Source organism: Micropterus dolomieu, linkage group LG10 (assembly GCF_021292245.1).
Source record: "Micropterus dolomieu isolate WLL.071019.BEF.003 ecotype Adirondacks linkage group LG10, ASM2129224v1, whole genome shotgun sequence".
Classification (NCBI taxonomy): Eukaryota; Metazoa; Chordata; class Actinopteri; order Centrarchiformes; family Centrarchidae; genus Micropterus; species Micropterus dolomieu.
In genome coordinates, this window is record NC_060159.1 from 5,034,560 (window position 1) to 5,048,054 (window position 13,495).

The 13,495-nt window shown below is 40.4% G+C and overlaps 1 protein-coding gene and 1 long non-coding RNA gene across 2 annotated transcripts in view; one reads left to right on the forward strand and one right to left on the reverse strand.

Moving 5' to 3' along the window:
- The window catches only part of LOC123977682 (CD2-associated protein), a 64,176-nt gene that overhangs the window by 19,932 nt on the left and 30,749 nt on the right, over positions 1-13,495 (reverse strand). The window contains exons 4-11 of the mRNA XM_046060571.1: positions 12,010-12,110; positions 11,374-11,500; positions 10,313-10,491; positions 6,726-6,813; positions 6,332-6,426; positions 4,113-4,211; positions 2,048-2,101; positions 1,121-1,157 (exon numbers count right to left, since the gene is read on the reverse strand). Of these exons, the coding sequence (XP_045916527.1) occupies positions 1,121-1,157; positions 2,048-2,101; positions 4,113-4,211; positions 6,332-6,426; positions 6,726-6,813; positions 10,313-10,491; positions 11,374-11,500; positions 12,010-12,110 (780 nt within the window). The remainder of the gene's footprint in view (positions 1-1,120; positions 1,158-2,047; positions 2,102-4,112; positions 4,212-6,331; positions 6,427-6,725; positions 6,814-10,312; positions 10,492-11,373; positions 11,501-12,009; positions 12,111-13,495) is intronic.
- LOC123977683 lies at positions 10,329-11,795 on the forward strand. Its single transcript, XR_006826740.1, has 2 exons — positions 10,329-10,512; positions 11,333-11,795. It is a non-coding gene; the product is annotated as an uncharacterized LOC123977683 (long non-coding RNA).

Sequence of the window (13,495 nt, forward strand, 5' to 3'; positions counted from 1 at the left end):
TATACTTCTGGGTAAGTACTAAAAAATGTGATAAACAAATAATTCTAGGTCATATGATTCATACTTTGGTTGATAAGATCATAAAAAGGAAATATATTGCATTCTATGCGGCATCAAAAAGGTTTTAAGACTTTGTGAACCATGCAGAAACCCTTATAGTGTGACTTGTCTTGGTCATGTGATTTGAAGAGGCAACTGGCACATCCTTCACATGTAACAACCATCAGATAGCTACACAATGGTTCCTTCTTTTTTTTAAATATTCCCAATCATCATGGACGCTGTCAGGATGTGGAGGGCTCATCACCCCACATTCCAAAACTAGCTGGTCAAACCTGTTGTTTTCATTGATGTTACTGAGCTGGCTGAAGTTTTATTTGGCAACTTGTGAATGAGGCAATACGAAATGTTTGTTCTGCAAACAGTGTTATTTCAAACTTCTAAGATTCAGCCCTCAGTTTTAGTCATATCCTTATTTTCATAATCTTTTATAGGTTCTGTAGTGATATTCCAAAACTACACCATTATGGATCACACATGGTTTAACCCATCATAATCCAACACTATGGAGAAAATGCCTAGTTTATTTACTGATCCCTGAGTCAACGTTGGTTCTTAAAAGGCACAATATGTAAGAATTGAGTCCACCAACTGTCCACCTGTCAGATTCATAGAATACGAGGTAGCATATCACATATCAGGTCATAACTGCTACTAACTGCCCTTAGCAAGTTAGCTGAGTTAGCCGTGCAGCTAACTTTGCGGTCCTACATGTCCCAGCTTGAAACTAGCAGATATCCCTGCAACACAATACATAGACATCTTTGACATAAAGTCTGAACAGTTACTTCTTCCCATTCTGTTACAGATATATCTCACACAGTGTACCTTATTAAAGGGTGAGTGGAAACATTTATTTTAAATGAGAGAATAAATGAATTAGATAGTAAAATCACAAATCCTATCAATGCTTATTTTGAAGGTAGATGTATTTAATATAAAGTGAGCTTTTGGTGGAGAACCACTGCAAGACACCTCAAGTAGCACCTTCTCCTCACACTTCTCCTCCTCACTGAGTTGATGGCATTTAATGAGATGGTGGGTGTAAAGTGCTTTTTACCTATGCTTTTTGACGGTGGAGGTGGCTTCTTCGGTTTCTGACAGGAGGAGAATGGAGGTGAGGAAAAAAAAGGTCAGAGTGACATAGAGATGACTCATTAACACATAATGGCATTTATTATCTCTCATACAGACACCCAAAGCTTGAGGAAGGACACAGGGACAACAAATTGGTCAAATTTGTTATACTTATTACTACTCCTACTTTGCTATTTGACAAAAAGGCTGTCAGCTGTATCCAATTTGTTCCAATTCAGTGCATGTTTTGGGTCTTTTTGTAGAGCGATTTAACCAGTCAGACAACATGGCAACAGCGACTGACAGGAAGAGTCTGCACTAAGAGCACACTGAAAGTTGAAGAAAGTTCAGACTCTTCCAGTAAGTCAGCTGCTTTTGCTTGGTAGCCTTTTCAATTGTGTTTCAGTACCCCGTGACAGGGCAATGTCTCTGTTACCCGTTGCACTGCATATCTGTAAAAAGCTCCAGTTCTCATTTGGCTTACACTTTGCCACTGCCTTTCTGTTTTACTACATGTGCACTGAAAGAAACAAACACTTGTAAGTGGTTCTATTTTAAGTAAGGAATTGATAACAGGATATACTGAGGAAAGTTAGTCTGTCTTTGCATTATTGTAAAGCAGTGTGGACCACTGTGTGCGGGTACTAATAACTGTACAGAATAAAGATGGCGACAGCTGTAGCTTCTAATGCTTGACAGACATGAGACTACATTTTCACTGACTAAAAACTAATGGAGGTATTGGTCAAAAGACTAGAATAGGTTACCACTGATTTCCAGAAGCCACAGGCTACCAAGGCACTAATGTCTGAGCACATTGTGTGTGATCAGAATGTGTTCCAGAGCAATGGAGGAACTAACAGAGTCTGTGGTCTTTTTTTTTTTTTAATCGCAGGCACTGACACCTTACCTCTTCGGACTCCTGCCTAGGTGATGATTTCATGGACCCTCTCGACGTGGGAGTCTAAAATATAAACGAAAGGACACAGAATATAATCACGGAATGAAATCTGTGAAAACCTCAAATCCCTTTCTGAGATGTCACCTGACCGGTCCTTTAAGTGAACACAGTAAGCATTTCAAATCACTTAGACTCAGCCTTCATACAGAACAAACACAAACCTAGAGAGCTCTTACACAGTCCCCCGGACACTCTTAACATGACCCGAAGCCCTGTCTCATAAACTGGTTCACAGATCATTAAAGACAAGTCTTCGATATAAGCTAAAAGGCATCTGGCTGATTATCAAGAGGCCTTTTTACATGTGTAGAAAAGCTTTCATAAGAAATCAAACAGGATTTAGGCAACTGTGACTGAAAACTTAAGCTGTGCTTACTGCTCCATAATATTAGTTAGATGTATAGGCACAGCACACCATATGTCAGAGCTGAGTTAGCCACTACAGACACATAATATTTCCAGATGCACTGAATATTTAAAACATCCCCAAATGTTCTGTAGGGGATGGCGATGGAACAGTGAATAAGACACATGCTTTGGTGTGGGAGACCTGGGTTCAAGTTCCACTGTGACATCCACCAATGTGTGCCTGAGGTGAACACTTAACCCCTAGTTGTCCAGAGGTGAGCGACCTCTGACATAAATAGCAATTGTAAGTTGCTTTGAATAAAAGTGTCAGCTAAATGAGTAATTATTATTATGATCTTTGAATGAGAGAGGAGTGAAATAGTTTCTTGACCAAATAAGTTGTGGGAAACGAATTTATTGTTGAAAGTAAACAATGGAGAATTATTTTGTTAACTTTTGACCAATAAACAGAAGTGAAAGATCTCTGTGAGTGCTTTTTCCTTTAGTGGTGAGTCGCAAACTGCCACCAAAACCGACTTAAAACAAGTCACTTAACTACACAAAAAACACAAACAGAGGAAAAGAGAGGCTTCACGTCCAGCGATCAGTGACAACTGAGGTGAACAGCAAATAAAAATGTACAGAGAAGTGTTAAATGATACCAGAAGATGAAACCAACGGAAAGCCAAGCTTGTGGTGATAAACTTACAACAGTGACGAAAATGCCTGAAACCACAGCCGAAGGTGAGCGGCTGTTAAAATCACGCTTGGACTCTTTTTTTATAGCGTTTATGGTGCAGGCACATAGAATTTTTTTTCCACGATCTGGTAACAAAAAGTTGGCATAGGTATCGATTGAAGTACTGGTTTGACTGGAGACGTTTCGATTCCACTTGATACTGGGCTGTTTCGGTCGATACCATAAAGGTATCGAGTAGCGATCACCATCCCTCCTACTACTTCACTTAAAAGTCCATTCTTAGTGTATCAGTCCTGTAAATTGGAAATGTCCACACAACACTTGTTATTGCCTTCCAAACAAGTTGTGATGTCAGAAATACATCTGATGTGTCCACATGTTAAACTGAGATTTAAGATGAGGACAGAGAAAGTTGCCCCCTGTAAGAATGTGAAAACAGCCCTCTACTGTCAAACTCTGCACATACACTTGATTCTGCACAGTGAAGTGACAATAAGCAAAACACATTTTTTGAGTGGATGTAAAAATTCTACAACTTTGACCAATGTGTGTGCAATTTGAAAAGCTTGAATGTGGGGATAGATCATTTCCTTTGTTTGCAGGAAATCATACCAATGGTGTTCCCACTTTATCCTCAAAACATTAACAGATGCACAGAACATTTTAAGATAACTACTTTTCACTTGGCGTCTGCGACTAACAGATATTGATAATGAAAATCAGTTTCATTATCGAACAATCAATTGTAATGATAATGGAAATAATTGTCAGAAAATTGTTTAGTGTCTGTCACAATTTCCAAGACCCCAAAGTCACGTCATTAAATGTTTGTTTTGTATGACAAAAAATTTTTCGCAAAAGCAGCAAATCTTCAGAGCTGAGAAAGCGGAGCTAAAGGAAGTGTTTGGTATTTTTGCTAAACAATTAATCAATTATCAAAACAGGTAATCGCCAAAATGATCTCACCTCTTTCTCCGCTTCAGGCATCATGACTACAAAGTTGTCAGGGAAGACACCTTCTCTGCCCCCGAGCTCGCCTCGCCACCAGCCAGGCTCTCCTGTGTCCTGATACAGAACCAATAACAGAAGAGCGAATGATGCCAGCACTTTAGTATTCACTTTGTTTTGTCTCTATCTAATATGCCTTCATTTGGCAGCACAAAGCTTCACAAAGCACCTTTTAATGTTAAAGTTATGTTGTAGTAGGGAGGAAGGAAGATGTAAAAGTGGCTCAAAAAAGGAACCGTAAAAGGTCACCATGGAACAGTAGAAGCAAAAGAACAAAAACAACACTTAAGATCATTTTACAAGCACTTCTCTACAGTCTCCACTAGATGGTGGGAGCTGTATGCATATGTGTTGCTGAGGAAGTCACAGTGACTGCGTGTGTCAACATTCCTAAATATTAACAACTAGCTTCAACAAGTATGAAAAAGAAGAAATGAATATGTGCAGTGTGCTCAATGACTGATAGATAAACCCCGGTTAACCAAAGGAATCACAGCATGGTGCACTTTAGAGAAGGATGGAGAGTTGCAGTTTCCAGAATAAGATATAATTTGGTTAAGCATGAATTCTATAGGCAGCTACAACTAAGGGACTGCTATAAAGGAGAAAATCAAAATAGACCCTACCGTGGAAGGAACCAAAATTTGAATTATAGCTATACTGTGTCAAAATAACAACAGAACAAGCATTTTTAAAAGAAATATGGGAATGAGAGTTCAGCACTCAGATGATGGCTGGCAAAACATGGGGAAAATACATCAAACATCCAGCAGTTCAAGGATACAGAGCGGATCTTCTGGGAAAAATCGGATCTGTTTTTTTTTTTACTCATGTCAACTGTCAAGAGTAAATATTTCAATCTACCATTCTAGAGAATCTGCAATACTATATGCAGACCACACATACATATTTTAAAAAGTAAACATGTTTTCAAAAAGGGTATACAAAACTAAGCAAAAGACACTAGGATCTCCCCTTGAACTACACGGTACACTATCTGAATTTTTCTTTACTGAAGAAATTGTATGAAAAAGGGATAGGAATCTGGACAAAATATTGCTAATAGCTAGTAAAAAAGCCAGCACAAGGAAACGGGGTAAGGTGGATCGCCCCACCAAGTAGTATAATAATGGAAAAACTGACAGATTGTTTCAGATTGCACGAAGCACAGATGGAAGGAGAGTGGGAGAAATGGACACTGTTCAGGATCCAAACAAAGACTATGGAAAGAGGAACTGATTTAGCTGGGACAAATGGATGGCCTACTAAAAAAGTAAAGGTTTGTTTGTGTGTTTACATGTTCGTCTGTCAGTTTTATAATCATGTGTAGGGCTGCAGCTACCAATGATTTTAGTACTCAAAGCTTCTATAGATTATTTAAAGGATTCATTAAGCGCGATGTGTGTGATGCAATGTCGATGCATTTTAGTAATCCATTTATTCGATGAATTGTTTCAGCCCTGATCATGTCCATCAGTGAAAACTACATTGGGAAAAAAAGAATACTTCTTGTCATCAGCGCATACAGTATAATATTTTCTTTATTTAGAATTTTTCAGAACCTCTGAAGAGGGGAAAGTTAGAAGAAATGTGCCAAAGTCTTTGATGACTGACGCTACGTTTTATTTTCGACAACTGAGTTAACGACCAATTCTTTCAGTCCAGTGTTGGAATGATTCATGTCAATGTCTAAGAAAAGAAGAGCACTTGGAAATCATCTTTGGCTGAAACTGTAGAACTGTGGGAAATGTCAGGCACATACATTCTAGAGCAAAGACTTGAGCTCTTAGGCAATTACAGTCTGGCGAGGAAGGTCTTAAAAGAAGGTCAGCTGTGGTGAGGAAGTACGCAGGACGATATGAGACAATCAATTTAGCAAGTAAGTTCAGCTGATAAGGCTCAGTGCTTTCTTAATTTCCTCTCACTGAGATGTTCACTTCACAGATGACACAGAAGAAATTTTTTTTTTTCCTGTTCCCAGATAAGGCAAGTCCCACAACTTTCATGCATATGCAGTGAAAACGTACCTTGCTCATGCATATGCAGTGAAAACGTACCTTGCTCATGCATATGCAGTGAAAACGTACCTTGCTCATGCATATGCAGTGAAAACGTACCTTGCTCATGCATATGCAGTGAAAACGTACCTTGCTCATGCATATGCAGTGAAAACGTACCTTGCTCAGGATGTGGATGATATCTCCCTCTTTAATGCTCAGCTCATCCTCATTTGTAGCCTCAAAGCCAAACGTGACCTTACAGTACTCTTTTGCTGAGGAAACAGAACACATTTCTCAGGAACATCTTATCATATCTCCCAAACAAACACAACACCGGGTTTACAATTCATATACTTGAGGGTTTTTTTTTTTTTTAAATAACTGTACTGTATTGTAATGTTTCATCATATCCAAACTAAACAGTGGAGCTGTAACTAATGACAGATGCAAATAACACTAGGAAGGCTTACACACCAACTTTTGGGAGTAAAACAGAAAACCTCTCTCCCACTGACCACAATGTGATGACATTAAAAACACTTTCCTTTAGAGTACGTTCACAGTGTTTTACCTTTGGGTTTGCTGTCTCCATCTGCTCTCTGTGAGTCTGTCATGTTGGTTTGGGCGGGCTTTGCAGCAGATGGTAATGATGGGATTGGCTAAAATGAAGCAAAACCATACAGATGGAAATGATTTTTCGCACATGAGTGGATGTGTGGCTTCATGTGGAGTCCTGTCTATGAGACGGTCTGTGTCTGATCCAAATGAGAGGATTAATCTGATAATGAGTCCGTGCCTTTAAGTAAACATGTTTATGGGCGATGCTGTTAATTTAGGAGTTTGCAGTTAAGGATAGTAGAGGATATGGAAAGAAAGAACAATTACAGAAAGAAAGTAAACAGCGAAACACCAAAGGCTTGTAATTTGAATGTCTGATGTTACAACTTGTAAGTGATGATTAGTGAGTCACAGGCAGAAAAACAAAAACAAAGACTACATAGAACTAAAGAAGATATATATATATGCTTAAGTACCAGACTGGCAGCTAACAGACCTTTTGGATTTACTGCCAATTTAGTCAAAAACTGAAAATGTTTGTGTCCCTGGTACCACTGCTGACAGAGGGGACCTCAGCGAGTGGATCATGTGGGCTGGGTAAGAGATATCCTTGGCGGTGAAGAGGAAAGCGTGAGAGCATGAGACATGTGTGAGTGAAGGAAGCCGTGTTAGTGGTGAAAGAGTGTGAGGGCTGTTGTGAAGAGCAGACAGAAGGAAAAGAAGACAGAGTGTTAGAACCGAGTTAAATGCTAATCTAATGAAGCGGTGAGCCTATGTTATTCAGTCTTACAGCTGTGTGTCAGTATGTTATCTCCCCCCCCCCCTTGCATTTAGTATGTCAATTTAAATATAGTGAATTGAAATATTTTTTTAAACTTAAAAAGAAATCTAAAGTTGGGTTTTCTTGGCATTTCCATTTCTACTACTCAAAGGCAGACTTCCTCCAAAACTACACAGACATAAAAGCCCATGTCATAGAGATGCAGTTAAGACATGTTACTGAGACTGAGGGGACAATTTACTTGGCCTGTTGTAAATTACGGTCAGGAGCGCAATATTTTGCAAAACCACAATGTATTTTACTAAGACAACAGATGGAAATCAGCCCAGCAGCAGGTCACCTGATTTGCACAAGTTGCCACTAAAAACAACCTGACTGAAATGTGTTACGCATGTGTTCATCCCACAAGACAAAGGCTGAGTGGGGAGATATTAAAAGGCCTGATGTTGTCAGCTAAGCGACTTTGACTAGATTGTTTCTATAAACAAGCAAAAATGATATGGCAGGCCTACTTAAAAAGCATTTGATTGGCTTCTTCATCACATCACAGTAGACTGGAGCTGCTGAGTCATTAAAAGTCCATGTGAAAATGGACAAACTGTTCCGTTGCTGCTGATGTTGTAGCGCTGAACACACTACAGCTACTGTAGTGTGTGTAAGTGGATTCATCATGTATCTTTTTATTGACTGCAATATTTTTTACTCGCATCACTAAAACATGTTCATTGTGTGAACTTGAAAGTGTAGGATTATGCTAGAAAAAAATGATAAAGTTCCTACAACATATTGTCCCACCACGCTTGAAGGCAAGTGTTTATATTTTTCCCTTAGCAGCAACACTCAAAGGTAAAGAGAAAAGCTGGCCGATGTGGGGGGAGGGTGAGATCAGTATGACTTAAATATGGAGATAATGTACATATGCAATTAATAAGAGCACATTTTTCCTGAGCCAAATTAAAAGCTTGAATTTCAGTTTCAATGTCTTTCTTCATCTTGACCTAGAAAATATCTTTTTTTCTGTCTTAATAAGCAGATCAATTTATTGAAACCAAATGTTCAAAAAGATTTGTTTTTGGTGTTTCCGCTTTATTTGAAAGTGACAGGAAAGGCAGGAGAGGGAGGGGATGACACAGTGCGTGTAACTGACAAAGTCTAAGCCTCAAACTCTATTGTTTCCCCCTTCAGATGTAAAAGTCACGCATCGAAAATACTCCAGAAAAACTGGCTAATTCCAACAAGCCCTAGAAGTTACGTAACATCTCAGATGTTTATGCCCCAAAAGTAACATAGACCAGCCTGCGTTCCAGAGTTGGAGGTCATATGAGCTCTTATGCCCTGCTGGCACCAAGCTTCCAGTCCAGGCAGAATCTGCAATAAGACAGCTAGCTGCATGGCTAACTAAGAAGATAACATTGTAGCACTAGCAGCTGCTGATTGTAGTAGTTAGCTGCTAAAGGAAGCAGTAACATATAAACTCCATAAATCGTCAAAAGTGGAGGCAGAGCAGCCGGAGGACATCAGAGGGAAAATCGTTATGTTGTGTTGTGTTTTTGTACAGTAACCAGTGAGGCCTAGGCTGCGTCCGAAAAGTCTTTTTTGCTTAGGAAGGTGAGTGAAGTGACCTGGATATATTTCAGCGGCAGCCATGATAAGAGCTGGTCAAATTCTCTAAAAGCTAAGGAAAGGAGCCTCAAGGCTTCCATTCATATCTCCTTTAGCATAGAGTACACCGGACCATCCTTTACGAGAGGAAAGGACAGAATACTGTCCCACAATCCCTTGCGGCGGCAACATTTAAAGCGACGCACATCCTCAAACTCAAACGATAAAATCTATTGACCACATTTAGCAAAATCCTAGCAACACAGACACAAATTATGATAGGGCCTACCTGAATAAGACTCCCAATTTCTTTCTTTCGGCTTTTCTGTAATCTGATAGTACTGCTTCAACACCGTTTTATGTTTCGGATTGTTGAAATATGCTATAAAGTGTTTTCTACAATAATAAAAAAGAGAAATCACCGACCTTGCCGGATAAAGGATGTAGATCACCATGTAAGTTACCATTGGCTATTAAGCCTTTTCTCTCTTATGCATAACTCCCTAATATGCATATGTCTTCAACTGTCAATAACTGAGACCCATGCGAGCTGTGTTCAGTAACATGATCAAAGTGAGGATAATGTTGCAGCGTGTAGGTTCACGTTATGTATTGCCAGCCTTCAGCAATATTAGTTTTATCATGGCAGGCCACGTCAGTAACATCCGCCGTCGGATTATTACGTCGGATTCTCTGAGCCCCGCAGTCCTCTTTTCCTAAGTCTTTATGAATTCTCCTTCACATTTTTCCATCGAGGTCAAGGAAAGGTGTTTAGGAAAGGAGATTTTTTTTTTTACTTTTCGGATGCAGCCCTAGTCTCGCATAGCAGGCCTTGATTCAGCGAGGTGCCGCTAAGCCCCGCCCCTCCTCTGTGCTTGAGGAAGTTGCCCAATCAGAAGAAAGTGGGCTTACAGGAAGAGGGCCTTAAAGAAACAGGAGCTAATACTGAGTGTTCAGACAGAGGGTTAATAGAGGAGCTGAAGTAGTGGACAGTATTAAAAATATGTGTTTTTTGAACATTAAAGCCTGTAAACATTTTCTGGCAGAAACCCTAAATACATGTATGAATCTGAAAATGAGTATTCTACGGCACCTTTAACACGTGTGCCAACTCCACCAGGTGACCTACAGGGTTGCCCCGAATATGCAACATTTTGCAGTGTTATAATCAGAATATGCAACATTTCTTGTACATTCCAAGTTTGCATCACACTTACTCTCCCTTTCTTTTCCTCAGTTTCGGGGCTTGGCAGGCGGGCCTTTAGTTTGACCGACCCTTCTCTGAAAATATCACCAAAGCCGACGCCTCGGATCTTCTTGGGCTGAGCAATAACTCCGTTCCCTGAGGCGGGTGGAGGCGATGTGGGGGCGGTGGTGTTTTCTACTCCGCTTCCATCTGGTGGGGAGATACAACAGGGTGAGTGGAGGCTGAATGAATCACATTTTGCTGCTTTCCCTCCTGTTGCAATGCTGTACGTATAGGATAGAAAACCTGAACTTTCCTGGAGAATATACATGTTATTCCTCTTTCAGCCACCAGATGGTGCTAAATTTGTGTTTGTGTAAAAACAAATATTTACATTTCAACATTCCTAAACAAATGAATGAAGAGTCATTTATAAAATAAAAAAATAAATAATAAATAGCCAGTAGCAGGTCTTCGGGGGAACTTACAACATTTGATTCTACATATTTCCTCACATTATGACATTCAAATGTAGACATACAATATCTAACCTCCAGCTGTGGATCCTTATATGTGCTCACACACCACACACATAGCTGTTTAAAGAGCTGCTGTACCTCCCAGTCACATAACTAGCAGATAAAAGGCTTAAAAACATCCAGCTGCAGACTGAATCGTCAGCCAAAATTCTTGTTGAGGCTTGTTTTAGCTGGGCTCTTAGTCACACCTGAACAGCTCCATTACTACACTTAATTTTACTGTCTGAACAAATGGCCATAATGCAAAAAGAACTAAATGAAACACTGGTGAGAAATGTCCTGCAGAAACTTTTCTCCAGTATCCCAACCACAGAATAAAATGTCTGATGATGAGGTACAGGAGAAAGTGAAAAGGGATTTTAAAAAGGTGTTCTACGCAGATTGACAGGAAAAACAATCACATTACTGAACTGAAGAAAATGCACTTGCCTTGAGCTCTGTTTAGATATTGTGTCTAACCAAACATGAACTCTCATTACACCTTCTCTGCTGTTTTTCCAACTACGGCGCAGCCTTCACTTTAATGAGGCCAAGCTCGTTTGCTGCTTCTCACCAGTCTCATCTGCTGGGGTGTCGATGATCTCTCCGTCCTCTCCTGTGGCATCCACCTCTTTCACAAAGTTGGAGGGAAACAGTCCTGACTTGCCGTTCAAGCTGCCGCTCCACCAGCCCTCTTCAACCTGCACAGACAAGATATTTACTAAACCACGCGACATGGAAATTTTTCTGTTTTCTGTATATTTGAGTGTAACAGTCAGTTGGCTCCTGTCTGCCACAGTGATTGAAGCACCACAGGTGCCAAAATGTTTTCTATTGTAACACACATGGGGTCTGTTTTCATTTCAACAAAGTTATTGTTATTGTTAACACAGTATACACTCACACTCTCTTACTTGTTCTAACTTCCCAGTGATGTAAATAGGTTGGTATCTCATCCTGTTCACTGATAAAATACATTAAGTGGTTGTAATGTTACACTGACACCAGCATATCTCAAATTACACACCTAAACACTAAAAAGCCAGCAGTTATAAGGCCAAGGGCAACGTGGAAATGCCAGGAAACTGCATTCCCACTTACTCAACCTTTCCAAAAGTAACCAGTTATATCAGAAAGTGCACTTAATGTGACTTGGTTGGATATATTGGACATCTACAATCTACCAAGTCAATGCAGGCATTACAATTACCTCTTCAATGATGTCTATGGTGTCTCCAACTTTCAGCTCCAGCTCATCTTCGTTCACTGGCTGATAATCAAACAGCGCCTTGCACTGTCTCTTCTTGGGCTCTGTGAAAGAAAACACCAGTTAGACAACAAACCTGCTGCGCAGCCTAACATGTGCGTGTGTGTGCTCGTGCCCGTCTGTGTTTTTGGTTTGGGGAAGAGCTTGACTATGTGTACATGCATGCCTCTGTCTCCTCTAGAATGTCCAAGAGGGCGGTGAAAGAACCAGGGTAGGTGAGAAAGCAAGCGAGGTATAAATCCAGGAAGTGGGAGGGCAATCAAGAACCCCACCCCAAAAAGAACTCTGGGATTGTTCACACCCAGCTAAACAAGCAGAGCTGCACACAGAAACCAAATAAGAAATGGTTTTGACAGGAATGAGTAATGTGCTTCAACAAAGACAGCACAAGGTGCTACATAAGTCTGAAAGAATCAGGTTTGCTACAAAGGAGTAGACACCGACCGATTGATCGTTTAGCAGATATTATCGACCAATATAAGCTTCTTGCAGAAATACATCTGCGTTTATAACAGCCGATATGACGATTAAAGAAGAGAAACAAAGAGTCGGATCCTTCCCTCATGTCATGAGTGCTGCATAGTTTGCCCACCAGAGGGCGCGCTGCAGCTCCTCTGTTAACAACACTGCAGCACCACAGTACAAAACGTCAGCTGACCGCAGTCTATTGGAGCTACAGGTGCTGGTCAAATAATTAGAATATCATCAAAAAGTGAAACTTGTATAATGTATACATTCATTACACACAGACCGATATATTTCTAATGTTTATTTAATTTAATTGTGATGATGAAAACTGACAACTAAAGAAAAGCCCAAATTCAGTATCTGCGAAAATTAGAATGTTACTTAAGACCAATAAAAAAAAAGGATTTTTAGAAATGTTGGCCAACTGAAAAGTATGAACATGAAAAGTATGAGCATGAACAGCACTCAGTACTTAGTTGGGGCTCCTTTTGCCTGAATTACTGCAGCAATGCGGCGTGGCATGGAGTCGATCAGTCTGTGGCACTGCTCAGGTGTTATGAGAGCCCAGGTTGCTCTGATAGTGGCCTACAGCTCTTCTGCATTGTTGGGTCTGGCGTATCGCATCTTCCTCTTCACAATTCCCCATAGATTTTCTACAGGTTTAAGGTCAGGCGAGTTTGCTGGCCAATTAAGAACAGGGATACCATGGTCCTTAAACCAGGTACTGGTAGCTTTGGCACTGTGCGCAGGTGCCAAGTCCTGTTGGAAAATGAAATCTGCATCTCCATAAAGTTGGTCAGCAGCAGGAAGCATGAAGTGCTCTAAAACTTCCTGGTAGACGGCTGCGTTGACCTTGGACCTCAGAAAACACAGTGGACCAACACCAGCAGATGACATGGCACCCCAAACCATCACTGACTGTGGAAACTTTACACTGGACTTCAAGCAACGTGGATTCTGT